Raw genomic sequence first — 27,762 nt, forward strand, 5'->3', positions numbered from 1 at the left:
AGAATGTTTTTTCACTGGTGTATGTACATTTTTGAAACCTATAAGTGCAGACTTCACACTGCCAAAGCGATCCATACCTTTAAGAAAAAAAGTGTTAAAAACATTTGTGCAAAATTGCAATTAGTTATTTATCTAATACCTATTAGTGTAATTCAGGTTTGACATACTTGCATCAAATCACAGGTTTGGACACTAAACGTGAAACTTTTTAACATCAATCAGCTGGCTGCATTTCTAGACAGGTGTGTGTTAAACAGTATAAGAAAAGTGCACTACTGGACATTTAGGGGCAAGAGAACCCTACAGACTGGTTCTGGACAAGCACACAAACAAGACCGAAATAATATGAGGCGTGACAGTACTGTCCGCTGAAAGTATAGCATGGCTTGGAGACACTGGCATCTTGAATGCCTGGATAGATGCATCCATGATTCATGGATTACTCTTATTACTCAGTGGCACATAAAAAGATATGCTAAGATATACATGATAATGGAAACAACGAGGGGGGGGGGTCAGCAGATATCTTTCTGCAGTATGGTCAAACTCTATATTAATGGCCACATAACTCAATTCACTACTACAATACAAACATATGAATTGTATCTGTCAATGCACTTCAAATGTTGTCAACCAGGAAACAATGTGAATAAAATAATATACTCTCACACATTGCCATAAGCTCAAGTTCCTGTCCCAGGCAGAACACTACGATCAACAGGATCTAAACTAGTCCAAACACCCGCTTTTAAAATAACTAATTGGAGAGGCAGAAGTTTTGTTCATTGTGCCTCTAAAGCATGGAATGAGCTCCTGTTCCAATTCAGAAATGTCCCAGATCTTATTTTCTTCGGTAAGGGCCTGAAGACCTTGTTCTTCTCTACTAGGCCTCACGCCCCTCAGGTAACCAGTACTTAGCGCCAGGACACCCTAGAGTAACGGTGCGCTCTATAAGTATAAATAACAACCTATAAAATCAGCACCCAATGTGTTAAAGTTAGTATGTGAGAAAGCAGTTAAGCAAGATAAACAATTTAGTACCTGAAGACCATGAAGCATCTGCTGTGTTCTCTTGTTCCACCTCCTTTCTTCCTGATCTTGTTCGGTGCCTGTCGCATCTTCCTCCTACAATAATAAAAATAGTGATCAAAAAAATTCTAATAGTTCAAACTCAGTCATCTCACATGGGAATTTAAAGAACAGTCGAAGTACTGAACAATTTAGTTATCTATTGAACAGACACATACACTGCAACTAATTCTCTTAAACTTTAGACTCCTTCAGATTGAGACCTTCGAACCAGATGTCTACAAGATTGTCATTTATCATTTTAGCAGCTTAAGCCTCAGGCATCATTCATTTACAGTCAACTCCAATATATTTAAGTATCTAGAGGGTTATGGGTAGATGGATTTAATATCGGTGCAGAGGATAGGTATTAACATCCTGATGGTCTTATGTGAATAACCTAGCACTCACAATAAAATGCAATCATAGGTAATGTGATGTTCTTAAGGTAACTATTGAAGCTCCAAGAGGAGAGAGACACACACACACACACACACACACACACACACACACACACACACACACACACACATATATATATACACACACACAAATATATATATATATATATATATATATATATATACACACAAACACACACACATGCAGCCTTAACTACCAAATAGGATAAAATTGCATTGATTTTTTTTCACTTAAAATATACAAATATCGAGTAGCATTTCTGCAACATAGAACATGCTTGGACTTAAACCATAGCCTTTGCCAAGAAAAAGGCAAAGTAATAAGGCATGTTAGCCCATAGGCTGTATAGAGAAACCACAACAGAATAAACTGGTGCTTTGTCTTAAAGACCTCCATGCTCCCATTATGCCCCACAGGTGACGGTTAGGTCTTTTTTTACACCTTATCAAATTATGCGATGATACAAAGCCAGAAAAGTGCTGTTGTATAAGGTATTCGTCCAGGGAGGAGGGTGGGTTGCTTATGACTTTGAGGAGTATGCCCTGGAAAAGAACTAGGATTACAGGGAAGTAACTTATCCTTCTCTTCTAGGGGATACTATAGTCATAGGCATTGAACAGAATAGCTAGCCCATCCCTAGCATCTGCAGACAAACAGCAAAGCAGTTAACACGAAGGGTAATTTACTCAAACAGTTTCCTAGACAAGGCTTGATCAAACTAGGCATCTGCCAGAGTCAGAAATCAAGGAATAATGGCAAGCGAAAGTGTGTACTCATCGCCTAGTGGTAGCTTTACATATTTCTGGGATGGGTACATTTCTAAGGTGGTCCATAGTGGAGGCCTTTACCATTGTAGCGGGAACCATCAGCGAAACAGAGTTGTTGATCGGTTAACTGGTAAGAGAAGGAAATGCAAGAGCCTATCCATCTAGAGATGGTTTGTTTTGAGGAAGGCAAACAACGGGGCCATAATTTATAAATAAACGGTCAGATTTCCTTATGTCCTTGGTTTTATCAAGGTAAAATTTAAGAGCCTGAGAACCATTTTACGATCAAGAGAATATAACACCCTCTTTGGAAGGGTGGATTGATTCAGGGAGAAAGGTAGGTAGGGTAATAGACTGATTAATATGAAAATCAGAAATAACCTTAGTTAAAAAACTAGGATGTATTCTCAAGACCATACTGTTGAAATGTAAAATCAGATAATGCTCCCTAAAACACAGAGCCTGGATCTCGCCAACACTGCGAGCAGAGGTAAAGGCCACTAAAAAAGCAGTCTTCCAAGTCAGGTGCTGTACGGAGATTTGGGGTGCAACACCTTCCCCAGAGTTTGGCAGGTAGATGTGGTCTGCCGGGCAAACTCCTGTGTGGGTTCTCGGACAGGTGAAGAAGGTCCGGATTCCACAATTGGCAAGACCACTCCAGTGCGATGAGATTCACCCTGGTCTTGGATCTCTAGAACTTGAAGACCAGAGGAATAAGCGGTATTGCAGGTAAAGCGTAAAGTAATGTCTCTGATCAGCTGATCAAAAGCACATTCCATATGGAGACTGTTTGGATACCTGGATGAGACTGTGTGGCATTTTGCATTTGTTGCGTCAGCAAACAGATCGATGCATGGAATTCCCCATCGCTGAAAAATGTCCAGTCAGACTAATTTTACATCCAGTTGGGCGTTTCTACGAAGTTGGGACTGAGATTGTCTGCGTGCACAGAGTGCACCTGAGAAATGGATTACAGATGGTCAACCCTCTTGCAAGTTGCCACTTCCATATAGCTTGAACCTCTAGAGTTAAAGGCCTTGACCTGGTTCCTCCCAGTGTGTTCAGGTACTGTATGTAGGAGAGTAGGGTCTGCAATCCTATGGTCACCCCAGATGTTTGCTTTTTGCTTCACTGGTTTACGACTGTCCCTGGCTGTGGGCCTGCTAATCAGACCCACAGCCTAGCTGGTCTCTCTCTAAATTGACATCCATGTACGTTAGGTGCATTTACCAATTGGTATTGGGTCACTCTTGTAAGTCCTTGTACAGTGTACCATAGGTACCCAGGGCGTAAGTGAACCCAAGGCCTACCAGGGGCTGCAGCATGTATTATGCCACCCTGGCTGGCCATCCAAATCTGACAACTGGCTGATCAATCAGCTGGGGCAAGGTGGTGTAATCACCCTTTGCTTTAGATATAGTACACCTATATCTAAACCTAAAATGGACACATATACTCCTATAAGTCACTCCTATGGCAGGCCTTAACAATCCTGGAGGCAGAGTGCTTGGAATTATGTAAGATAGTGCTCTGGCATGAGCTGAGCCGGTCTACAGCTTTCGGAACTAAGTCCTTTAGCTGTTTCCATGATAACGCTATACCATATACTCTTAAGTGCATTATAACCTCGTGGTTATTGCTAACTTTGGCATAGCATTATCAAAACATGTCGAGTAAGGTGTCATACGACCTGGAATACTACCCCCTCGCCAATACTGGCGACAGGGGTAGCATTACACCCTTTTAGAGGGACACAACATGTATGTAACTGTGAACCCCGGTTAAAGTTAACTCGAGCCTCAGCATCACAAAATGGATGCTGCCACCACAGACACAAGTCTGACCTCCTGCTGCTGGGAGTCCTTCCAGCAAGGGAGGCTTGGACAAAGGGTTTCCTGCCTTGGGAGGTGCTAGCACCACCCCAGACAGGATTTTGTGCATTAGGTAGGACAGGGCTGAAAGGAATGAGACATGCCTGGGGCACACAAGGTGCCTCTGTGCATACACCAGTTCAAACCAGTTGCTGGGGCACTCCAGCCCCAGCTCTGGCGCGAAACTGGACAAAGGATAGGGGGTGTAACCACCCCCCTTCCTGGTCCCACCCATGGGAGGGACCTAGTGATAGTGCAGCCCCCTTTAGCAGGATAAAGGTAGGAGCTGGTCCCATTCTAAATCAGATTAATCCTGAACTGAAATTTTACAAGAAGAAACTCTGGACTTCGGCTTTCTACACAGAAGACTGAAGAAATCTCCCTTGTGGGGCAAGGAGTGTCCACCCTGCACAAGCAGGCACCATCAAGCGTCCAGCGGCTTCACTTAGTCGTCTTCCCTCGAGGATCCAGACTTCAGAGCCCGACGAGACCCGGATTCCCAGACCTCTCCGACCTCAACTCACATCTTCAGCACAGCTGAGATCCTTGGGTGCGACGAGACACGTGGGACCGGCCATCTTGGAGAAACTGCACCTGGCTTACAGCAAGACTTCTGAGGTAACCTCGACGAAGTGCTTTGGGGATTGAGAAGCCCCAGCCCCGAGCAGCTCCTGCACCGAAGACCAGCCCTCCAGCATCCACAAGATCTGCGTGGGGCCCTTCTGCCTGTTTGCTGCTCGACGCATTGTCTGGTCACTTGCCGGCTGGCTAGTGGCCTCCTAGACGACGATCCACGACATCAACACTGCTGGTCTGGTAGCTCCAGACTGGCCCTTGCTTCCCTGCAAAGGAGAAGCACCCCGCACCAGACGTCTTTTTCACTCACCGCGTGGGTTGCCTTTGCCAAGGCCTGTTGATGCCGAATCCGGAACCAACATCGCCGACAGCGAGAGCCTGCGTGGGACAGCTCGTGCCTCCATCCTGGTAGACACCTCTTAGTCCACGTGGCTGCAGAGACAAGCGTCCACTCTTCACCTGATCGCGACGACATCATCTGGTTCCTTCCTGGTTCCACTCCTGTCACTGGCTAGTGACTTTGAACATTGTCCCCTCTGCTTTCAGGTCTTCAGCATTCCTGATCCACCCTTGGATCACACTGGACATCTTCCTCCTGGTCGCCTGCAGCATCTTTTCTTTCAGGCTCCATAGACTTCAACGCAGAAACCCGACACGACTTCGCACCTATGCATCCGCAGCCCGTGGGTGAGGTAACAAGAGCATTTCGGTGCTCAAGGGTAGATTGACTCTCCTAGTGTCCAGTTTCACAGTCGCTTTAGTCCTAACTAGTCAGGATTGTCCGTACTCACCTTTTTCTTGAACGGTACTGTCCATAGACGTTGTTACGCATCTCGCGTGTGAGTTCACACTCTGCACACGCGTTCCGTGGGCCTCCTATTACTTACCTAAAGTTAGGATAGTGTAGTCCCAGCAATCCTACAGCCTCTGGACAGCTCCATTCCTTCTATCGACTTCCTTATTCCATTTACTTAGAATATGGTTTGTTGCTCCCCTAGTGCAACATTGTAACTTGTGTAACTTAATGTATTTTTCTTAAGAGTCTTGTCATGTGCTTAGCCCTCTGACCTCAAAGAGTTCAGAGGTGTTTGTTAGTTAATAAATATCTTGTTTATTTTCATAACTACTGTGTGGTGTCCTTTCATTTGGTATTCAAGGGGTTACATGTGGTAAAACAGCTGGCTTCACATGCCAAAAGAGTTTAGCCTAAGACTGCTTTGTCCACGCTACCATAAGGATAGCTGGTCTATAAGGTTGACTTACAATTAATCACCATAAGGGTTGTTTGGACTGATACAAGGTGATCACTAGAACTAGTGAGCATCATATATCAGGCCAACTTCTCACAACACCTTCAACCCTTCCAAACAATCCTTAATCACAGGAATCTGGACGGAGAATGTCTGCAAAGGGCATTTTCTGTAAGCAGTCAATGCAGCCAGATGAACCTTAATGGAATGGAAACTAAGGCCAGACTGAGCTAGATGCAGAAGGTATGGAAGAATAACATCCTCCTTGCAGTTTGTCTGATTATAGTTCTTAGATATGCACCAGAGGCAGAATCTCTTCCACTTGTAAGCATTACAGGTCCTAGTAGATCGCCTCTTAGCCTCCTTCAATATGTCCATGCAATCCTCAGGAAGATTCAAGTGGCCATATTGCACTCAGGAGCCATGCCGCTAAACTAAACGATGGGAGGTTGGGGTGCACCATCTGCCCCCCGAACTTCGTGAGAAGGTCTGGTCGACACAGCAGCCGCCAATGAGGTAGGAACGACCGGTGAAGCAGGACCGTGAACCACCACTGTCTGGGCCATTCCGGCGCAATGAGGATCATCCGCGCCCGGGATCGGGCCAGCTTGATGAGCACTGCCGGAATCAGGGGAATGGGCGGAAAAGTGTACAGAAAGCAGTTCGAACAGCTGATCCATAACGCGTTCCCTAGAGTTCCCGGCTGGTAATACCTCGAGGCGAAGTCGCAGCATTTGCTGTTTTCGGCGGTGGCAAAAAGATCCACTTCTGGAGTGCCCCACAGGGCGAAGATGTCATCGAGCTCCTCGTCGTTTATGACCCACTCGTGGTTTTCGTGAAGCAACCTGCTGAGTGCGTCTGCCTGAACATTCTGCACACCTGGCAAATGAGTTGCCATTATCGTCAGTCCTCTGGCTAACAGCCAGTGCCAGATCGCCTGCGCTTCCTGTGACAGTGTGTGCGATCGAGCCCCCCCGCTTGTTGAGGTAATACATTGTGGTCGTATTGTCAGTCTGCACAAGCAAGGAGTTGGTCTGAAAGGGCGGATGAAAGGCCTTCAGTGCCAAGTGAACAGCTCTGAGTTCCAGGAAATTGATGAGATACGTGGACTCTGCCGGAGACCACGTTCCCTGGATCTGTAGATTGTCTGAATGCGCTCCCCAGCCCAGGAGAGACGCATCCGTAACGATAGTCTGAGTCTGGATGTCCTTGTGGAAAGGAACGCCTCTGAGGAGATTCTCTGCTAAGCACCACCATCTCAAGGACTGCTGGGCGTGAAGAGACAACTGAATCCGGTCGTCCCAACACCCTTTCCTCTGGTCCCACTGGTCCTCCAAACATTCCTGTAGCGGCCTCATGTGTAGGCGCGCGTGCGGAGTGAGGAAGATCCAAGAGGCCATCGATCCCAGTAGAGAAGACACCGTCCTCACTGTTTGTAGATTGAGCAGCTATGAGAGCCTGAGCCTTCTGAAGGATGAATAAGAGTCTCTCCTCCGAAGGAGACACGCTTGCCGACAGCGTATTGATGGAGGTTCCCAAGTACTGTAGGCACTGCACAGGAATCGGGACAGACTTGGACAGAGTTATGTGCAACCCCAGACGGTTCAACAGGACGGCCGTCCTGTTGAAGTGCAATTGCGCTTCCTGGAAGGTGGAGGCTTTGATCAACCAATGGTCCAGGTACGGGTAGACAAACACCTTGTTCTTTCTCAGGTGCGCTGCTATCACAGCCATGCATTTCGAAAAAGTCCTGGGTGCAGACTTCAGGCCAAAGGGTAGTACGGTGTACTGATAGTGATTGGTGCCGACGAGGAAGCGCAGGAACTTCCGATGTTTCCGTGCAATGGGCACATGGAAGTACGCATCTTGCAGATCTATCATGCACAGCCAGTCTGCTCTCTGCAGCTGAGGAAATCTGGTGCAAAGACAGCATGCAAAACTTCTCCCTGCGAATCCACTTGTTTGCTTGTCGCAAATCCAGAATGGGTCTGAACTCGTTCTTGTCCTTCTGTACTAGGAAGAAGCGTGAGTAAAGACCCTTTCCCCTTCTATCGCCTTTTTTCTTAACAGGGTATCGGCCTCTGCCTGGAGCTCGCGCAGTTGGAACTGCGAGCAGACCGGTGGAATTGCTGGAGTCGGGCTGGTGAAACGAAGACTGTATCCATTGCAAACAATATTCAGCACCCACTTGTCCAGAGTAATGTTTCTCCACTATGCCAGGCAATGTGGAATGCTTCCCCCCCCACTGGAGAGGGTAACGGATGAAGGGGAAGAAGCACCTCAGGGCCTAGACCCAGCCAGGCCTTTGGTCGCAGAGGAAGACTGTTTACCACCTCGGCCCCTCTGGTGCTTTTGGAACGGTTTCTGCTAGAACTGCTGCTGCTGTTGTTGCTGTCCAGCCTGTCGACCTTGCCCTCTGCCTTGCGCCACATACCGCCTCTGGAATGGGCGGAAGGTCTTTTTCTGTTCCTTAGGCTTTTCAAACCCAATAGGCATCAGGGTTTCCGCCTTCGCCTTCATGCGGGTCATCTCGTCGTCTGCATGTTTCTCGAAGAGGGTCTCGCCCGAAAAGGGTAGGTAAGCAACTCTCTGCTGCGCCTCGGGCTTCAAGGATGTAAGACGCAGCCAGGCGTGGCGCCTCAGGTTGACCCCATGGCAGTACCCGTGGGCTGCCAAGAGGGACGAATCCGCAGCCAAACTTATTACCTGGTTGGAAACCAGCAGACCTTCAGCAAGGATCTCTTGGAAATCTTCCCTTTTTCCCCCCCGAGGAAGGTGTTCCGAAAACTGTTGGAGGGACTCCCACAGAGCCCGATCGTAACGTCCCAACAGGGCTGAGGCACTCGCAGCCTTCGATGTGGAGGCCGTCCCGCAGACCTTCCTGCCTGCCGAATCCATCCAGCGGCTCTCCTGGTCAGGAGGCACAGTCGATGATTGGGTGGTGGCGTGCTGCTTTCTTGCTGCCGTCACAATTACAGAGTCAGGCGTGGGATCCCCCATGAAGAAATGCTGGGACCGAGTCAGGAGCCTTATATTTCTTCTGCAGCCTTGAAGGTGACGACCTCGTAGCCGCAGGAGTGAGGAACAACTCCATGGCAGGTTCCACCAGTCCAGGCACCAAGGGCAGCAAAGGGCGAGACAACTGCATCTTGTGCAGAGTTTCGAAAATGACAGAAGTCAATGGCGCAGGCACAGTGAGCGTGATGCCTAGCTTAGTCGCCCCTCACAGCAACACGTCCTGGAAGGAGACTATGTCGTCTACTGGAGACACCCTAACCAAGGGGAGTCTGACAGGGTAGGTTAATAGTCCCTTGTACCGAAGGAATCCGTGTAGCAGGACCTCGACCGGTCCCTCCTGTGGCGCAGTCTGGATCTTGTAGAAGAGCGACAGCGACTCCTGGATCTAGCCCTCCGTCTGGAGCGAGATCTCGACCTCCGTGGCCTCGGCCCCAACGGAGGGCGCTGTGGAGGCCTAAACGGGAGCCTAGGTTGCGGTCGCCCCGTAGGCGGCATCGGGAGAGGAGGTAACGAGGCAGACCTCAAAGGTGGTGGTGGTGGTGTAGGAGGCGGAGGGCGATGAGGAGGAACAGGTGGCGGAGGTGGTGTCTGGTTACGTGGAGGAGGGTCCTTGGGTAACGAGGAGGTGTAGGTGACCTCGGCTTGGAGGGCGAATAGACTTTCGAGTGCTCCGAGCCCGGAGCCTCTTCCCTCTTTCTTCGACTGACCTGAAGGGGGGGACCTAGGGGCCGTACCCCTGGTAGCCGAGCGACGGCACCGACAGTCCTGGCCTTGGAACGCCACCTGGTGGACGATGCTTTCCTTCTCGACGTCGACCATCTCCTTCTCGACGTCGACCATCTCCTTCTCGACGTCGACCATCTCCTTCTCGACGTCGACCATCTCCTTCTCGACGTCGACCATCTCCTTCTCGACGTCGACCATCTCCTTCTCGACATCGACCATCTCCTTCTCGACATCGACCATCTCCTTCTCGACGTCGACCATCTCCTTCTCGACGTCGACCATCTCCTTCTCGACGACGACCATCTCCTTCTCGACGACGACCATCTCCTTCTCGACGACGACCATCTCCTTCTCGACGACGACCATCTCCTTCTCGACGACGACCATCTCCTTCTCGACGACGACCATCTCCTTCTCGACGACGACCATCTCCTTCTCGACGACGACCATCTCCTTCTCGACGACGACCATCTCCTTCTCGACGACGACCATCTCCTTCTCGACGACGACCATCTCCTTCTCGACGACGACCATCTCCTTCGACATAGACTATCTTCTCTACGTCGAGTCGACGGTGAACGACGGACGCCTCGACGGGGAGCACCTGCGCTTCCTTGAACCCTTTCGACGTCAATGATGGCTCAACGACGAAGCAGCCCTCTACATCAACCTCCTCGGGGGTCTCGACGTCAATCCCCTCGACGTCGAACGTATACGCCGCTTCGACCCAGAGCCCTGGGGAGCAGACCGTGGTCATTCCTCTCGACGCCGAGGCTATCGATGGCGACGGTGACCTTACTGGGGAGCCCCCCCAGAGGCCGCAGCACAGGCAGAGGAAGAAGCCCCTTCCTGCCCAGACCCACCTTGACCTTGCTGCTTTCTTTGCTCCAGTCCTTGGAGCCTGATCTTCTCTCGGTCCTTCAGGGTCCTACTGGAAAACTGCAGGCAGATCTCACGGGTCCCAGGAACAGGAGAAGGGAGACACAGGATGCACACCCTGTGTGGATCAGATCTTGCCTTTTTCCTAGCACACTGGGGATTTCTCAAATAAGGCAGGCATATTTGACAAAACCACCATAAAACGCCAGTAAAGTGAAGAAGAAGCAAAGATACGTCGAGTGAACACACTAACACTTCAAAAATGTCAAAAAAATTACACACAACACCCAAAAAGGGAGAGCTCAATGCTCCAGGGTCCTGCTAGCAGGAGCCAGAAAAAAGAACTGAAAGTAAAAGGAAGGGGCTGTGCATGCTGGGATACCGAGGGTCTCTAGAGAGTTCCTTAAAGGCACGGTATCCCTTTTCCAGACACATAATGGCAGCCTATGGAGGATTGTCTGTCCATCCCTTCCTCTTTATCATTCCAAGGATTTGGTGATTGGAGGAAAGTTTCTCTAAGAGTGAAACTTGACAAATTGTATTAAATGTGTTATTGGGGTTATATCCTTGGCATTTCTAGCTGAAGTACTGGACAGTGTAGCCTTGTAGATATAGGCTGCATTATTGTCTTTAATTTAAGTGTCTATGCAGGACTGCAATGAAGACCGCTTAAGAGATTATTTTTGATTGCTCCGGGGTCCACGCACATGGGCGGGACTATTCACTAGATTAGGACTATACACAGAGATCCCCTATTACAGAACGGTTTCGAACCGGAGCACAGCGATAGATGTCTGAACCCGATGGTGGAAAAAACAACCTAACAATGGAATCGATGACCATGAGCACTATCACCTAAATGAGGAGTCACCCACCTCGGGACTGGAAAGACTTCTTAGAAGAAAAACAAAGTGCAAACATCCTCACCCAACACTAGATGGCGAGCTATGCACAGCATGTGATCTACAGCCCACATGCCTCGAACATAGTTTTATATAATTTTAGACACTTAAAGCTGAGTAAGCATCGCTATAAAGCTGCAAGTTTAAACAAATGCTTACGTTTGTGTCTCAAATTATGTAGCTATATAGAATTTAACAAAATCACAATTTTAATTACTAAACACGACAATTGTTTTTCCCTTCGCTTTCTTTCCCTATGCTCCACATCTCATGGCCTGTTTGTTCTGTCAAAACCTTTAAATCTGACCACAGTGACACTGAAGAGAACTCCATTTTCAGTCACATTGCTTAACTGGAGACCTATTTGTAGTTCAGGATGTGAAGTTTGTACTTTAGTTTGTTGTGGAGTTCAAAATTGCTTAAAGAAAATGGCCACTCATCGGAATGTATTCTAAGCAGAAATGTGCCTGAGCTCACTGGTTACCAACAGTCTGTCCCCAATAGGCCAATTTTGCAATTATATAGTGGTATTTAGCTTTTTATTTGCTACCATTTCATAAGCCAATACATTTTTTTTAAATGTGCCTAGAGCAGTAAACTACTGATGTCCCAGAGTGCAATGTATAACATGGACAAAACTTTGTCGGAACCATAATAACTAAAAAAGCTTTTTTATCAGGGAATGTGTAAAGTCAAAGTGGTAACAAGAACACAGCATTCATGTTCTCCTGAAGAAAATAAATGACATGTCCAAGGTCACTTCTTACCTCTTCTTCCTCTCCCTTCTCTTTCTCCTTTTCCTTGTCTGGGATTAGTTCCAACTCTGGTATCATCTGGCACAGAGTTTGGTTCTCTACAGGAGGCAGTTCTACTGGTGGGATTTCCACAGGTTGCTCAGGTTCTTGCTGCTGTGTATCAAAATGTGAAATAGAAATTTATATTACAATATGCGCCACGGTACTTATGCCATATATTTTACCAAACTAAAACTTAAGTAAAAGAATAGCACTAGAATACATTTGTTTGATAGATATCAGTGACGGTAGAGGAATAATTATTTGGATGTGTGTACAGATCTCTGTTTGGATGCGTGTAGATGGACGAATTGATGGATAGATGTTGGAGATGTATGCAGAGGGGAAGTTTTGGCCTTCAAGCCACAGAAGCGCTCTAAAATTCCTACGAAATAATGTGCTGATATAGAGGTGAAGAGGCTTTGGCATCTAGATTACCCATTTGAGCATGACCCATGTTTTACCATAAAAGTGCAGATGGTAGCATTCTATTATTGGTTATTAGAGTCCAGTCTCTGGTTGACAAAAGCAACAGAGCAAGATCACTAGTGCCAATCTGGACCAAAGTCCCAAGCGAAATCCAAGTAGAGAAGCAACATATGTACTCCAACACATTGAGGACCTTCAATTAGGTTAACTGAAGGGGAACTATGGCTGTATTAAGCAAACGTGACTTACCTGTAACCCTTACTGTAATACATGGATATATTTATATTGTCTCAATACCTGGATGCATGTACAGCATCCCCAAACATTTTAAAAACTAAAAACTAGGTTTTGAATAACATTATGTGAAGATCACACTTGTTTCCAACAAAGCAAATCAAAAATAAGCCACTACAAAAAAAGTTTGCATGAAAACACTTTAGAACTATAATTTAATTAGACAGGCAATGGAAAACCCAATAGATCACTTTAAAATGACATTACCTACACTTTTGGCTTTGCTAATTGCATTTTCAGATGCCGTGCCACATAGTGGGGAAGCAACTGTGGGGCAGGCGGAAAGTACATCATGTTTCCTCTTGAAGTTCAAATATCTAGACCTGACGAATTGACAATGGCACCGTTTGGTAAAATATGCGGAGTGCAACCTTATGTACTCAAGTATATGGACACGTAATCTGCATGAACTAGAAAGGTGTGGTAGCCTAGTCACTATGTGAATACACTGAAGGTCATCCATGTGTTACTGTACTGCTGCTAAGCCTAGCTGTGCCCACAGGAAGTCACCTTCCCAGAGTGGGGGCAGCTAGTGAACATTCATGCCAGATGAACAAGTTACTTACCTGCGGTAACGCTTTTTCTGGTAGATACAGTACCTGCCTGTGGATTCCTCACCTTATGTATATCCCCTTGCGTCAGCAACATTCGGAAATTCTTTTTGTAGCCTCGCGCCGACGTGGACTTGGACGTCATTGAGACACGGGCATCGCACGCTACTCCGCTGACATCACTGACGCCCATAATAGGCCCACGCCGGCGTGATGACCTCAGTTCCGCCCTTTTTTCCGTGCCTTCGAGGCACACGGACGGACCAATGACAGAATATATATACATAGTATACACAGTACACGATAGTCAAGATAACAGTGTGAAGCAAATGTAAGAAAACATCTGAAATAACATTTTCTTTGACCATAAAACACATACAATACAGTTACTCTGGTATAGAGAAGTGGACAATGGGGAGGCGGGTGGGTCAGTGAGGAATCCACAGGCAGATACTGTATCTACCAGAAAAAGCGTTACCGAAGGTAAGTAACTTGTTCTTCTGATAGATACATCTGCCAGTGGATTCCTCACCTTGTGAATAGAGTCACACAGCAGTCCCCACTCCCGGAGGAGGGTGTCCACTCTCCTATACCAGAAAATCCTGGAGGACAGAGAGCGCAAAGTGTCCGTCCCTCCTCACCTCGGTATCCAAGCAGTAATGCTTTGTGAAAGTGTGGAGGGAGGACCAAGTTGCGGCCCTACAAATATCCTCTACAGGAACACCTCTAGACAATGCAGAGGTTGACTACTTAGCTTTTGTAGAATGAGTCCTTATACCCTCTGGAGGCTCCTTACCAGCCAAAGAGTAGCAGATCTTTATACAGAGGATGATCCATCTTGAAAGAGTTCTTTTATGAACCGCACTTTTTTTTGCAGCCAGCAAACCCAATATAGAGTTGGTCATCCACTCGAAAGTCTTTAGTTCTGTCCCGGTAAAAGCTCACCGCCCTCCAAGGAGTTCCCCACATCTGAAAGATGTCGTGAACTACCTCTGGATGGAGCCTCCACTCGTGGTCGTCCGAGAATTGCCGACAGTGTCCGCACAAACGTTCAGAACTCCCGCCAGATGATTTGCCATCAGACAAATCTGATGGTCTTGAACCCAGGACCAGAGCTGCAGAGCCTTCCTTCTGAGACACTGCGACCCCACTCCTCCCTGCTTGTTGATGTACCACATCGCGGTCGTGTTGTCCGTCAGGACTTGGACTGAGCGACCACGAAGGGAAGGGAGGAAGGCTTAGAGCGCCAAACGTATCGCCCGCAATTCCAGAAGGTTGATATGAAGCAACCTTTCCTCTGGAGACCAAAGACCTTTGATCTCCAGATCCCCCAGATGAGCATCCCACCCTAGAGTGGATGCATCCGTTATTACTGTGGCCACCAGAGGAGGCAGTTGAAAAGGCTTCTCCTGAGACAGGTTACCTTCTACACCCCACCAAGTCAGATCCGTTGCAGCTTCTCTGGAGATACTCACTGACTCCCTGAGATCTCAGTTGTGCTGATAACCACTGCCTGCGGAGGCACCACTGGAGTGCCCTCATGTGCCAGTGTGCATGGTTGACTAACAGAATGCATGAAGCCATCAGACAGAGCAGGCTAAGGACCTTCAGGACTGGAACAACCGCTCCATTGTAAAATAAAGGAATAATTTCCTGAATGTCGCAAATCCTTTGAGGAGGAGGGAATGCACGACATACAGTTGTGTCCAGTACAGCACCTATGAAAAGGATGCGCTGGGAGGGCACCAGGTGAGACTTGGGTACATTTATCGAAAAACCCAACCTGTACAACAACTGGGTTGTCTCTTGCAGATGTTGAAGCACTCTCTCTGACGACTCCGCTTTGATCAGCCAGTCGTCCAAATAGGGGAATACTGGAATCCCCGACCTTCTGAGATGTGCTGCCACCACCGCCATCACCTTGGTAAAGACTCGAGGCGCAGTAGTAATCCCAAAAGGAAGGACCGCAAATTGATAGTGTTGCGACCCCACCGTAAAACGGAGATACTTCCTGTCCGACTTCAGGATTGGGATGTGAAAATACGCATCCTGCAAGCCGAGCGACACCATCCAGTCTTCTTCCAGCAGCGCTTGAAGAACCTGAGCAAGAGTGAGCATCTTGAATTACTCTTGTTTCAGAAAGAGATTCAAGATCCTGAGATCCAGGATTGGACGAAGTCTGCCATCCTTCCTGGGAATCAGGAAATACCAGGAGTAGCATCCCTGACCCCTTTCCTGCTCTGGGACCACCTCTATCGCACCCTTTCTTAATAGAGTCTACACTTCCTCCTGTAGAAGCAACAGATGTTCCTCCGTGCAAAACCTTGGCAAGGAGGGTAATTGGGAGGGAATTCCCGAAAGGGAAGGGCATACCCATTTTCTACGAGATTGAGAACCCAAAGATCTGATGTAACCGCTTCCCAATCCCGTAGAAAGTGGGTAAGCCGACCCCCCCACCAGACCCGCATGATCCTGAATGGCGGAACTAGGGCTGCTTTTCTGTGGCTGGGGGTTGGAGGAGGTGGAGGAGGAAGAGGCCTGACGTCCACGAGGACTAGCTCTTTGCTTTCCCCTATAAGATCTGTACAAGGGATTCTGCTGCTGTTGCTGTTGTTGCTGCTGCCGACCTTGTCGGTAATTCTGAAAGGAAGAGCGTCCAAAACCTCTGAATCTTCTGGCTGAAGAACCTCTGATCTGGAGACCTAAAGATTTAGCAGTTGCTCTACTGTCTTTAAATCTCTCCAAGGCCGTATCAGCCTTCTTGCCAAAGAGACCAGATCCATCAAACGGCAGATCCAGCAAAGCCGCCTGAACATCTGCCGAAAAGTCTGAAGATTTCAGCCAAGCCGATCTCCTAGTGGCAACCGCAGTGTCCATGAATCGTTCCACTGAGTCTGCAGTGTCCAGACCACTCTATCACTTGGCGTGCTGCAGCCTGTGCATCTGATAACACCTCCTCAAAATCCTTCCTGTTGACATCAGGAATCTTAGGAGCTAAAGTACGCATAGTATCCATAAGGGCATGCACATACCTCCCCATAAGGCAAGTGGCATTTGTTGACTTCAACGCCATACTTGCAGAGGAGGTCTTTTTAGCCACCTGATCTTGTTTCTTTGCCTCTTTATCACCGGGAACCTGAGGAAAGGCACTCACATTCTTCTTGGAACAGGCTGCTTGAATGACCAGGCTCTCAGGTGATGGATGAGACGTCAGAAAAGCAGGGTCTTCAGGTGCAACCCTGTATCTTCTCGCCACACTCTTGGACACTGCAGGAGCTGACAGTGTTTTTTTCCACACCTCCATAATAGGTTCCGTTAAGGCATCATTAAACGGAAGCAATGGTTCCACTACAGAGCTTGGTGAATGCAAAACTTCTGTAAGAAGATTGGACTTAAACTCCACCGTTGGTAGAGTCAATTGCAGAAGTTCCGCCGCCTTCCTCATCACTACATGATAAGGCTGGACGTCCTTTGAAGGTGTATCAGAGCCAGATGGCAACTGCCACTCTGGTGAGAAATCCAGACTACCAGCGTCAGCCAGGTCCTAAAAACAGTTCTCCAGTTCACCTTCCTCCATATCAGGATGTGACTATATACCTTTGCTCTTCCAAAAGGCGTCGTGCTTCCCTTCTGGACCTCTCGTTCACACGCTTCGCAGTCTGATACATCAACGGCTCCGACAGAGTCAGGATTGACGCAGGTATCGAATCCGATGGCCCATTAGGATGCTCTCGAGGTCGATCTGGAGCCGGCGATGCCGGAACCGGCGTCGACCTCAGCCCGGGTATTGCCATGGCGGCGTCTGAGCCGGCATAATTGGCATGAATGGAGCAGGAGGATAGGAGTGAGGGACTCCTAAATTAAAGGCCAGAGGACCCATGGGACCCGAAGGTGCGCCAGAGGAGTACCACACCCTTGTAAAGACACCATACATTGAGTTTAAAAACGCTGATGGGTCCTGGCCTGGGGCTGGGAAAGGTGGTTGAAAACCCTCAGGCTGATCTTGTGGAGTGTTCGCAGTCGGCTCTTTGACAGGCGCAGATTCCACTTCCACATGAACTTCTTCCTCATCTCGGGCCGGGGAAGGCACCGGAGTCGGATTCGAAGCCGGCGACTGAACCCGCGACTCCGAAGGCGAGGCCTCACCTTCAGGATCCGAGACATCAAGTGTAACCACCTTGAAACGAACCTTCTTCGGAGACCTCGAGCCCGACTCCTTACCGAAATGACGTCGGGACTCATGTTTCTTCTTCTTATGTCTCCTTCTCGACTTCGAATCATGGTCTGAAGCGGACCTCGAAGAAGACTCCTCTCGAGACCTTGATCTTGACTTCGATCTCGACCTTCGAGAGAGAGACCTCGAAGATTTTCCCTTGCCAGCCTTCAGCTTCGCTACCAGCAGTTTGGTCTCTCTTTCTCTCAGGGCCTTCGGATTCATCTTACGACAAGATGAACATCCATCCACATCGTGATCAGAGCTCAAACACCAAATGCAGTCCTCGTGCGGTCAGTAATGGACATCATTTTCCCGCACTCCCTGCAGGGCTTGAAGCCAGTCTTCTTTGTCGACATCGTGAAGAAACGAGAAACAAAGAAGCAGAAATTGAATAATAAGGTAACAAAGTTACCAGTTGGCTACTGAGATTCCCGAAACCGTTAGCGTAGACGACGCAGAAAAAAGGGAACTGATGTCATCACGCCGGGGTGGGCCTATTATGGGTGTCGGTGACGTCAGCGGAGTCGCGTGCGATGCCGTGTCTATGACGTCCAAGTCCACGTCGGCGCGAAGCTACGAAAAGAATTTCCGAATGTTGCTGACGCAAGGGGATATTCACAAGGTGAGGAATCCACTGGCAGATGTATCTATCAGAAAAGTAAATGACTGGTGGCAGTGAAATGTGGCCTGAAGGCAATACCCTTTAAAAGATAAATACTTAGCTGGGTAGTTTAACAATAAGATGAGTGAATGGTGGCGTCCATAAGCAAGATTATTCTTGTCCACTGTGGAGAAGACAGCTGCTTGTCACTGTGGAGGTGGGTGCTTTCAATCCCTTTGTTTCTCTTGCATGCTTTACCATACTTTGGTTAAACTTATCCCTCGCTCTCTTCCAGGACTGTGGTCTGGTGCATACCAACAAAGGCCTTCGTGGCTTAAAGTATCAATATCTAGACCAGTTCAGACTGATACGACATTGGACTCTGCTACTTAAGCCTGCACTTCTCTCCGGTTTTCATACATGCTACCCATAAAAGGATTCACTCAGACTAGTACAAGCATCCCCCTTGTGACTACAAAGAGTAAACGAAATATGTATGGGCTCAGTGAGCAGGGCACTGTTTTTCCATGTAGGGCAACTGCACCAACTAAGAGCAAATCAAGAACTGAACTTCTGCTGGATATCGGTTTTCCTACACAGACTGGTGACTAAGGAACATTATAGGTAAATGCACTAGTGTTAGAATCTGGAGGACATTTTCTGACTGATCCAGCAAGGAAAGCGGAGAGAACTAAGCATATAAAAGACGATATATTAGGCAGCAGAACGCTGTAGATCAACTGCTGAGCAATGCTTACATTTTGTTGGCTAGGATGGGTTATGTTCACATTTCACTGGAAGACCAAACAGATTATACTGAGACCACAATGTGCGGCTTGGATGCTAAATCATTCTAGAAATTGAGTGATTCAAATCTTTGCTTCTTAGACGACTTGCCACCCCCTGAAAGTTAAATGTTCAGCTGGGTATCCTTGATGAAAGTTGGGTCATGCTCAAAGTCGAGTCCCTTGGGGTAATTTAACAAGTACAGAACCCTCAATGGAAAAGGATTCATCAGATTTAAGAACGTAGGTAAAGCATTAGCTTTATTTACCGGTAATGCTGGTTCCATTTCCTCAGATTTGCGCTTCACTCCTTGTTGTGGAGTTGGTGGTGGAGGCATAGCTGTTTCATCAAGTTGCGTTCTGCTACCTTCCATTATTGTTTCCTGGAGGTGGCTTGGTTCCTCTAAAATAGGCTGATCTGTATTAAAAAAAAAGAAAAAAAAAAGTTTTACATGATTGGCTACAAAACTATTGTGTTTAAATTATAATTCCAAAAAGAAAATTAAGAATCTTCATTATACACAATGTTCTGCTATTCAAAGTACTTTTTTTTTTTTTTTTTTTAGAAAAAAATACATAATATAGCTATAAGCTTAGCCAAAGGACTGAGAAGGTCACAATTACAAGAAGCAGCAAAGGGGTTATCCCTCCACTCCACCAGTTATATTTGACGACCCTTAAGTGGTTTGCCGTAGTGTGTGCTCCAGAAAAATGCTTCTCTCCCTACACTTGTTCCTTCCATATGGCTGCCTCCTGGATGCAGAAGCCCTCAGCGAGAGACAACCTAGTGAAGGCTATAGCAACAAGGGGTCTATGGATCCGAAAGCTGAACATAGAGAGGTTTGAAACTACAATCGACAACATAGATTTGGAGGTGATTGCACGCTCCATATACATACATATACACATATATACATACATATACACACACATACATATATACATATGTATTTACACATATACATATATACATACACACATTTATTTTATTTATTTCTGGTATTTATAAAGCGCGACACTCATCCCAGGGGATATCACGGCGCTGTAAACAGAAGAGACTGCTAAGGACTGTGCTGAGAGTTAGTCTTTAGGGAAGAGGTAAGTTTTTAGTTTTTTTCGGAATTGAAGGTAGTTTGTGGTGTGTGAGTTCTACAGGTAACTCATTCCACCTTTTGGCGGCCAGGTATGAGAAGGCGCGTCCGCCGGTTCTTGCCCTGTAAATGCGCTTGGGCTTAGCCAGAGCCAGTTGGTTCGATCTTAAATTCCTGTTGGGGGTGTAGAATTCAATTATCCCTTGGAGGATGGTAGGGCCAGTTTCATTGAGAGCTCTGTGCGCGTGGCAGAGTATTTTGAAGGTAGCCCTCTGGCGCATTGGTAGCCAGTGGAGTTTCCTGAGGCATGCGGATGCTGAGTCTCGCTTGCCTTTATTGCAAACCAGTTTAGCCGCCTGGTTTTGCAGGACCTGTAGTCGGGAGAACAGTTGTTCGTTCATCCCTTCGAACAGGGCATTACCGTAATCCAGGCGGCTGACCAGTAGGGCCTGAGTGACTGTACGTCGGCAGTCCAGAGGTAGCCAGGGAAAGATTTTTGCCAGGAGTTAAAGTATTGCGAAGCCTTTGCCCCAAAGTGATCGTATGTGGTCCTTCATGGATAGGGCGTCGTCCATGATGAATCCCAGATTCCTGGCATGCTGTTTTGGGGTGGGGGCTGACCCCAATGATGGTGGCCACCATGTGGCGTTCCATGTGAGTTTGGCTCCTCCGAACAGTAGTATCTCCGATTTGCCGGCGTTTAATTTTAAGCAGTGGTTGCGCATCCAGTCCGCCATTTCGGAGAGACAGCTATGTAGTTTTTCCTTTGTTGTCTCCGCCTGTTCGCCCATTGTTACCATTAGCTGTGTGTCGTCGGCATAAGAACATATGCCGATGCCCCACTTTCTTCCAATGTCAGCAAGAGATGAAACATAGACATTAAAGAGAGTGGGGCTCAGCGAGGCCCCTTGTGGGACTCCACAGCTGGTAGGATAGGGTTTTGAGTGGTACTGGCCCATGTGCACTGCTTGGGTGCGCTTGCTGAGGAATGATTTAATCCAGCTCAAAGCTGAGGATTGCACTCCTTTGCTTAGAAGGGTGTTTAGTAAGCAGTCGTGTGCCACCGTATCAAACGGCGCTGACAGGTCAAGCAGTATCAACGAGCCACAGATCCCCCTTGATCTGTGATGCATCTGATACTGTCCGACACTGCCAGCAACGTTGCTTCGGTGCTATTGTTGGCTCTGAAGCCGGTCTGGGAGGGGTCCAGAAGTGAGTTGTCTTCCAGATATCGGGATAATTGTGTATTAACCAGTTTATCCAAAGCCTTGGAAAGGTAAGGAAGCTGGGAAATTGGCCTGTAGTTCTCCGGATTGGAGATGCCGGACCCGGCTTTTTTCAGGAGGGGGGGTCACGGATGCGTGTTTCCAGGCTTCCGGAAAGGACGCAGTGGTGAGTGATTGATTAAAAAGTTTGGTAATAAAAGGGCAGAGCGTTGGTGCAATTTTAGAGAACACAAAATGGGGACACGGATCTGCGGGAGAGCCAGATTTGATTGTCTTCAATGCCGATAATACCTCATCATCGGAGAATGGCTGAAAACTGGTTAGACGCGGAGAGTTGCCAGCGTCTTGTTGGACATTATATTTGCCTGGTGTTTTAGGATGCTTGTCGTGTTTATCTGGTAAGGTAAGGATGTTAGGGGGGGCGAAAGTAGAGTCAATTTTGTCAATTTTTTCAGCAAAGAAGGTGCTGATGCGCTCACAGGCCTCAGTTGAGGGGGTGAGTATTTGTGACGTGCTGGACGGGTTACTGAGTTCCTTTACTATTTTGAACAATTCTTTTGCGGAATTGTTGCTTTCATAAATTCGCTGGGTGAAGTATGCCTTTTTTGCGTCTCGGATGGCTGAGATGTACTGTTTACGTTTGGTGACATAGATTGCTCTGGTTTCTGAGTCTTTTGTTTGTCTCCATCGGTGTTCGTCCTTTTGGCATTCCTTTTTAAGGCCCTTGAGCAAGGGGGTGTACCATTTTTCCCTGGCGGTTGTTTTTTTCTTTGATTCCCGCATGGGGGCTATTTTATCCAGCGTTTGGCGAATTCCAGTGTCTAGAAGAGTGACATTGCTGCAAATGGGAGTCATCCCGCAAGGTGACGTCTATCTCGAGAAAGTGGTCTTGAAAGTTGGAGTCAATTATTAGTCTCCAGGCTCTGTTGGTGATAAAGGGGGTGAGTCTGTGCTTCAAGGGTTTACCGGGGAGCTTAAACGAAAAGGATAACATGGAGTGGTCCGACCAGGACAGGGGCAGGATTTCCTTTATATTGGTGGACTCAATGTTGGTGAAAAGGAGATCTAGGGTATGCCCTGCTGAGTGCGTGGGGCCCTCAACCCACTGTTTGAGTTGTAAGATTTCCATGTCATATTTCAGCTGGGAAGATCCGGGGGCATTTGTTTTTTCGTAGTGGACGTTTAAGTCACCGACGACCATGTAATTTTTGTGTTTTAAGCAGAATGGTAACAATTGATTCAGTAGTTTAGCACCAATGTTAGCTTGTTGCCCTGGGGGGTTGTAGACAACTGCGCCGGCTAGTATGGTAAGGCCCTCGAGCAGAATTCTAAATGGTAGTATTTCATGTTCGGGGTCAGTAGTTATCGTTTCCGCGAGACATGTTAGGAGGTCTCTGAAAATTACGGCGACTCCACCTCCTTTTTTTTGCTTGGTCTGTTTTGCGTAATTATTTTGTATTCAGGGGGAAGGGCATTAGCAAGATCTGGAGCGCTGGTGTCAGATAGCCAGGTTTCAGTAATGAAAGCCAGGTCAGGAGTCCTAGATGTCAACATGTCCCATATATCCAGTGCATGTTTAGGTAGGGATCTGGCATTAAGGTATAGGCATTTCAATTCCAGCTGATTATTGGTGGAGGTTGTGGGATGGTCAGTTGGGGGTTGGCCCACGCTTGACCATCGGCAAGAGAGACAGGAGATGGGTCCATAGGATAGGCATGGGCCGGTTTGAATACATTGATGATATCTCACATCCGTAGCCTTGTTAAGGGCTAATAGTTTGCTGCGTGTATAACAGATGGGTTTAGGTATGGGTGGGTTCGAACTTGCAGGGGGTATGGCCCCTGGTCCCGGTCGGTCGCGGACGGGCGCAGACTGGCTTGCCTTAGGCGCGCTTTCGGCACGCAATTGTCGCGCCCGCTGCGCGACCGAGGGTTGCACATGATTTATGTTGCTCTGGGGTTGTGGATCGGGGGGCGTGGCCTCCGCTCGTGGCGGGAGGGCGCGAGGGGGAGAATGCATGTGTCGTCAGCGCTGGCTCCGCTGCGTACACAACAATTCTGTCAGGTAAGTGAAGTTAAAAACACAAGTGATCTGTGCTTTAAAACAGATAATCAGTGACATACAATTTTAAAAAACGGTCTGCCTTACTCCCGGCTTCCGCCTCAGGAGTCTGCTTTCAGTTCTGTTCGATGCCCAGACTCGGCGCTTTTTGTACGCGAGTGTTGTGGGGGCGTGGCCTGGAAGGGGCGTGGCCTCCGCTCGTGGCGGGAGGGCGCGAGGGGGAGAATGCATGTGTCGTCAGCGTTGGCTCCGCTGCGTACACAACAATTCTGTCAGGTAAGTGAAGTTAAAAACACAAGTGACATATATATACATATATATACATATATACATATATACATATACATATATACATACATATATACACACATATATACACACACATATACACACACATATATACACACACATATATACATACACATATATACATACACATATATACATACACATATATATACACACATATATATATATATATATATATATATATATAGTATCTCTTCACACATTTTCCCCAGATATGAGGCCTCACTCCGTCACAGGTAGGATAACAACCCTTTATTCCTACATATAACTTTATATATCTACACACACGTACACAGACACATGTACACATACTGTAGGAAGCTGGCTCTGTATATACTATACCAGAGTAAGGTACAGTGTGCCCAGAATACAGTGAACCAAGGTTCCCCAAGGTTCAATTCAGCACTTGTACTGCACCACTAGAAGCTCCCCTGCTACAGAACACCTCCACCCAGGAAAGGAATTAGCGGCGGTACCACGTGAATCCACCCTGACATTGTCCGCAAGGATACATAAGTCCCATCCCGGTGCACCTATGTCAGTTTTCTTCTGAGAACTTTTCCGCGCCACAACGCGGAGCCATCACCAACAAAACTGTGAGAATACTGGAACAGCGTGCGAAAAACCTCGCTAAACAGAAGGGAAAGAAACAAATGGTGAGGAATAGGGCCAGGTACTGAGGCACCAAGATCAGGAAAGAAAGAACAGGGCACTGCTACTGGAAAGCAATCCTGCAAACAAATACAACAGCCTCCCCAGGGCAGAAGCATGTGAAATATACACAGCAGACCAAGAAGTCTGCAGACACCGCCTGGAACAGAAAGGGACACTAAGGTCAGAACGGAGAACAATGACCATTCAACCTCAGACTATACCAGCAGGGGAAAAGTCTCCTGAAAGCCAAGGTTAAGACCAGCCAAGGCACCTCAACCCCAAGGACTGCCAAAAGCAGAAGTGCAAGTAACAAAAAGGGAAGAAGCACGAGCGAACCCCACACTGGAGACCAGGGTGCAGGGGCGCAGAAGTGCCTATAAAAGTCAAGAATGGAGCAACAACAAGGCGCGCATCCCCTGAAGGAGGGGGAAAAAAAGGCACTCGCAATAGACAACCACCTGGAGGCAGGCGAGTGCAGAAGACCAAGAGGGACCTTGCAGAACAGGGAGGAAGGGCGGGTTGTGAAGGAATCTGCAGCTAGAATCGTCCCTACCAGATACATCGTTACCGAAGGTAAGTAACTCGTACATCTGATGGAGACTACTAGCCGCAGATTCCTTAACGTAGAATAGATAGCCTAGCCATACCCAAGGAGAAGGAGGGTCTGCGAGAGGACCTTCCCAGCTCAGGAGCACCCAAGACCCCGACAGGGGATAAATTGCTGGGACAGGAAAATAACTCAGTACTCCCCCAGCAGGGGATGAGTCACAGGGACAGGGGAAAGAGCCCAGTCCCCCCACCATCCCAAGCAGACTAGACCCTCAGTGTCGCAGAGAACACTGCCCCACAGGGGATGTGTCACAACGACAAGCGGCAGCCCCGCCCTCACCAAGCAGGAGAAGGAAGGGCCATACGAAAGGAGGACATCAGCCAATGTACCAGGGACCTCCACCGGAAGCCCCAGGTACAGACAATAGGAAAGGAGTTCAGAAGCCAATGTACCAGGGACCTCCACAGGAAGCCCCAGGTACAGGCAATGCGAAAGGAGGCCAGCAGCCAATGTACCAAGGACTTCCATGGAAAGCCCCCGGTATAGGCAATGCAGGGGAGTACCGAGGAAGAAGAGTAACCCAGAGAGTCCAAGGAGAAGAACAGAAACTACAGCAAGAGCTCCCCACCAGGAATACACCCAGTGAAGAGGGCAGCCCAACTCATCACAGCTGGACGTCATCAGGCCAGACAGAACAGCGCCTCAGTAATAAGGCAGGTGGAAGAGAAAAACATAGTCCCATAAGGCTCCAACAAAACCAGAAGCAGGGACGCCAGGCCTCATTCAAAGGACGCTGGCCGTGAACCAGAAGAACCGGCAGGTGCAGCTGGACGCCGATAAGCGCCACTAAACGTTCAGACCACTACGTCCAGGCGGGCACAGCTGGGTGCCAATCCACCAATCAGCCGGAAAACAAGAGGAGAAACAAGTAGGAAGAATCAAGCTGTCAACACAGGAAAATAATCCTTCTGGACACCAGACAGAGGACCAGGCCAAACGGCAGACAAAGGGCAAAAAACACAGGAGCACCACGCCGCAGCTGCCCAAGAAAACGCACCAGCGGCATACAGCAACACCAGGAAGGGCAAGGAACCCGCAAGGGGGAGTCCACAACTTTGCAGTGTAAAACAGGGCAATCCAATAGCTACAAATATCCTACGTTGGGTAGGACTCGGCCCAAGAAGTATGGGAACCACTCTTAGGGAAGAAAATCACGCATCAGAGAACAAATTAGAAAACCTGCTGCAAAAACCACAGAAGGCTTAGTAAGCAGCCAAAAGAACACTTTGCCAAAAGGGGCTGAACCAGAAACCAACTATAGTAGGCCACCCAGGACCCCGAGGGCACATTATCCCTCACAGAAAGTGTAACGTTCACCCGAACACCAGATTCCAGGAGCAGTGGGATAAAACCTCCCACTAAGACCCAGAGGATCAACAAAACCACCTACTGAGGAGGGGAGGAGGGAGACCCGCAAGAAGACGCTGAATGGCGGAGTCTGCACGAGTGTTAAACAAAAGAAACCCATCAAAGGTTAGGTCCCTTGTTCGGAGGCTGCAGGGTTAGTCAAGATCGTCGAGGAGGATCCTTGGATGCTGGATTCTTGATCACAGTCGCGGGGGTGGGAGTGTTACGTCCTCGTGGTCTTGGTCCTCTCTGGCCGGGCTTGGCGGGTGCAGTGTGTGCTGGATTCGCGGTTTCTGGCTGGCACCAGGGGTTGTTGCCGTTTGAGCAAAACGAATATGCTACTTACCAGTATGCATCTGTTCTTGGCGTGTAGGGCTGCTGACATTCATATCTGTGCATAGATCGCCGCCTAGTGTTGGGTCCGGATGATCGCACATTGTTGTCCTGGAAGAGTCTTCGAAGTATCACGAGATAGGTGGCTCCTCCCCTGGACTACAGTGCGCATGGGCATCGCCTCCATCCTCAGATTGTTTTTAGCCATTGTGGCAAAGATGGAGTGAAACTCTGAATGATGACCATACTAGAAGTATTTGTGAGTGCTGCAGCCGCTACAGGCGCCGGGGAGGAGGGCGGGCGATATGAATGTCAGCAGCCCTACATGCCAAGAACAGATGCATACTGGTAAGGGGCATATTCGGTTCGAGGCATGTGGGCTGCTGAATTCATATCTGTGCATAGAATACATAGCAGTCCCTCCATTAGCGGCGGCCGCCTGTGCCAGCTGCAGCAGTTTGGAAAAGTGTTTTAAGAACAGCCTGCCCTACAACAGCCTGCTGTTTGGAGTGCACATCCACACAGTGTTTTGTAAATGTTTGTGTGGTAGACCATGTGGCTGCTCTACATATGTCTTCTAAAGGAATATTTCCAAGGAAAGCCATGGAGGCCCCCAACTTCCGGGTGGAGTTGGCCCGCGGGGGAATCGTTCGAGTGCGCTTGGCTTTCTGATAGCAGATCTGAATACACTTAACGATCCACCTGGCTATACCAGCCTTGGAAATGGGGTTGCCTTTGTGTTGTGGCGAAAAGGCAACAAATAGTTGTTTCGTCTTCCGAAAATCTTTGGTCCTATCAATGTAGTACATCAAGGCTCTTTTGACGTCAAGCGTGTGGAGCATTCTCTCCGCAACTGACTCAGGATTTTGGAAGAACACAGGTAGTTCTATAGTCTGGTTGATATGGAACTGAGAAACCACCTTAGGAAGGAACTTAGGGTTAGTGCGAAGCACCACCCTGTTGGAATGAATCTGTATAAAT

The 27,762-nt window shown here is 48.1% G+C and overlaps 1 protein-coding gene across 2 annotated transcripts in view; it reads right to left on the reverse strand.

The window, feature by feature from the left end:
* RAD21 (RAD21 cohesin complex component) overlaps nucleotides 1-27,762 on the reverse strand; it is a 273,785-nt gene that overhangs the window by 2,271 nt on the left and 243,752 nt on the right. For both annotated transcript variants that reach the window (XM_086966139.1, XM_086966141.1), the window contains exons 11-13: nucleotides 19,420-19,568; nucleotides 12,248-12,388; nucleotides 1,042-1,125 (exon numbers count right to left, since the gene is read on the reverse strand). In XM_086966139.1, coding sequence (XP_086822265.1) covers nucleotides 1,042-1,125; nucleotides 12,248-12,388; nucleotides 19,420-19,568 — 374 coding nt within the window. The remainder of the gene's footprint in view (nucleotides 1-1,041; nucleotides 1,126-12,247; nucleotides 12,389-19,419; nucleotides 19,569-27,762) is intronic.

The sequence above is a fragment of the Lissotriton vulgaris genome, chromosome 4_1 (genome assembly GCF_964263255.1).
Source record: "Lissotriton vulgaris chromosome 4_1, aLisVul1.2, whole genome shotgun sequence".
NCBI lineage: Eukaryota > Metazoa > Chordata > Amphibia > Caudata > Salamandridae > Lissotriton > Lissotriton vulgaris.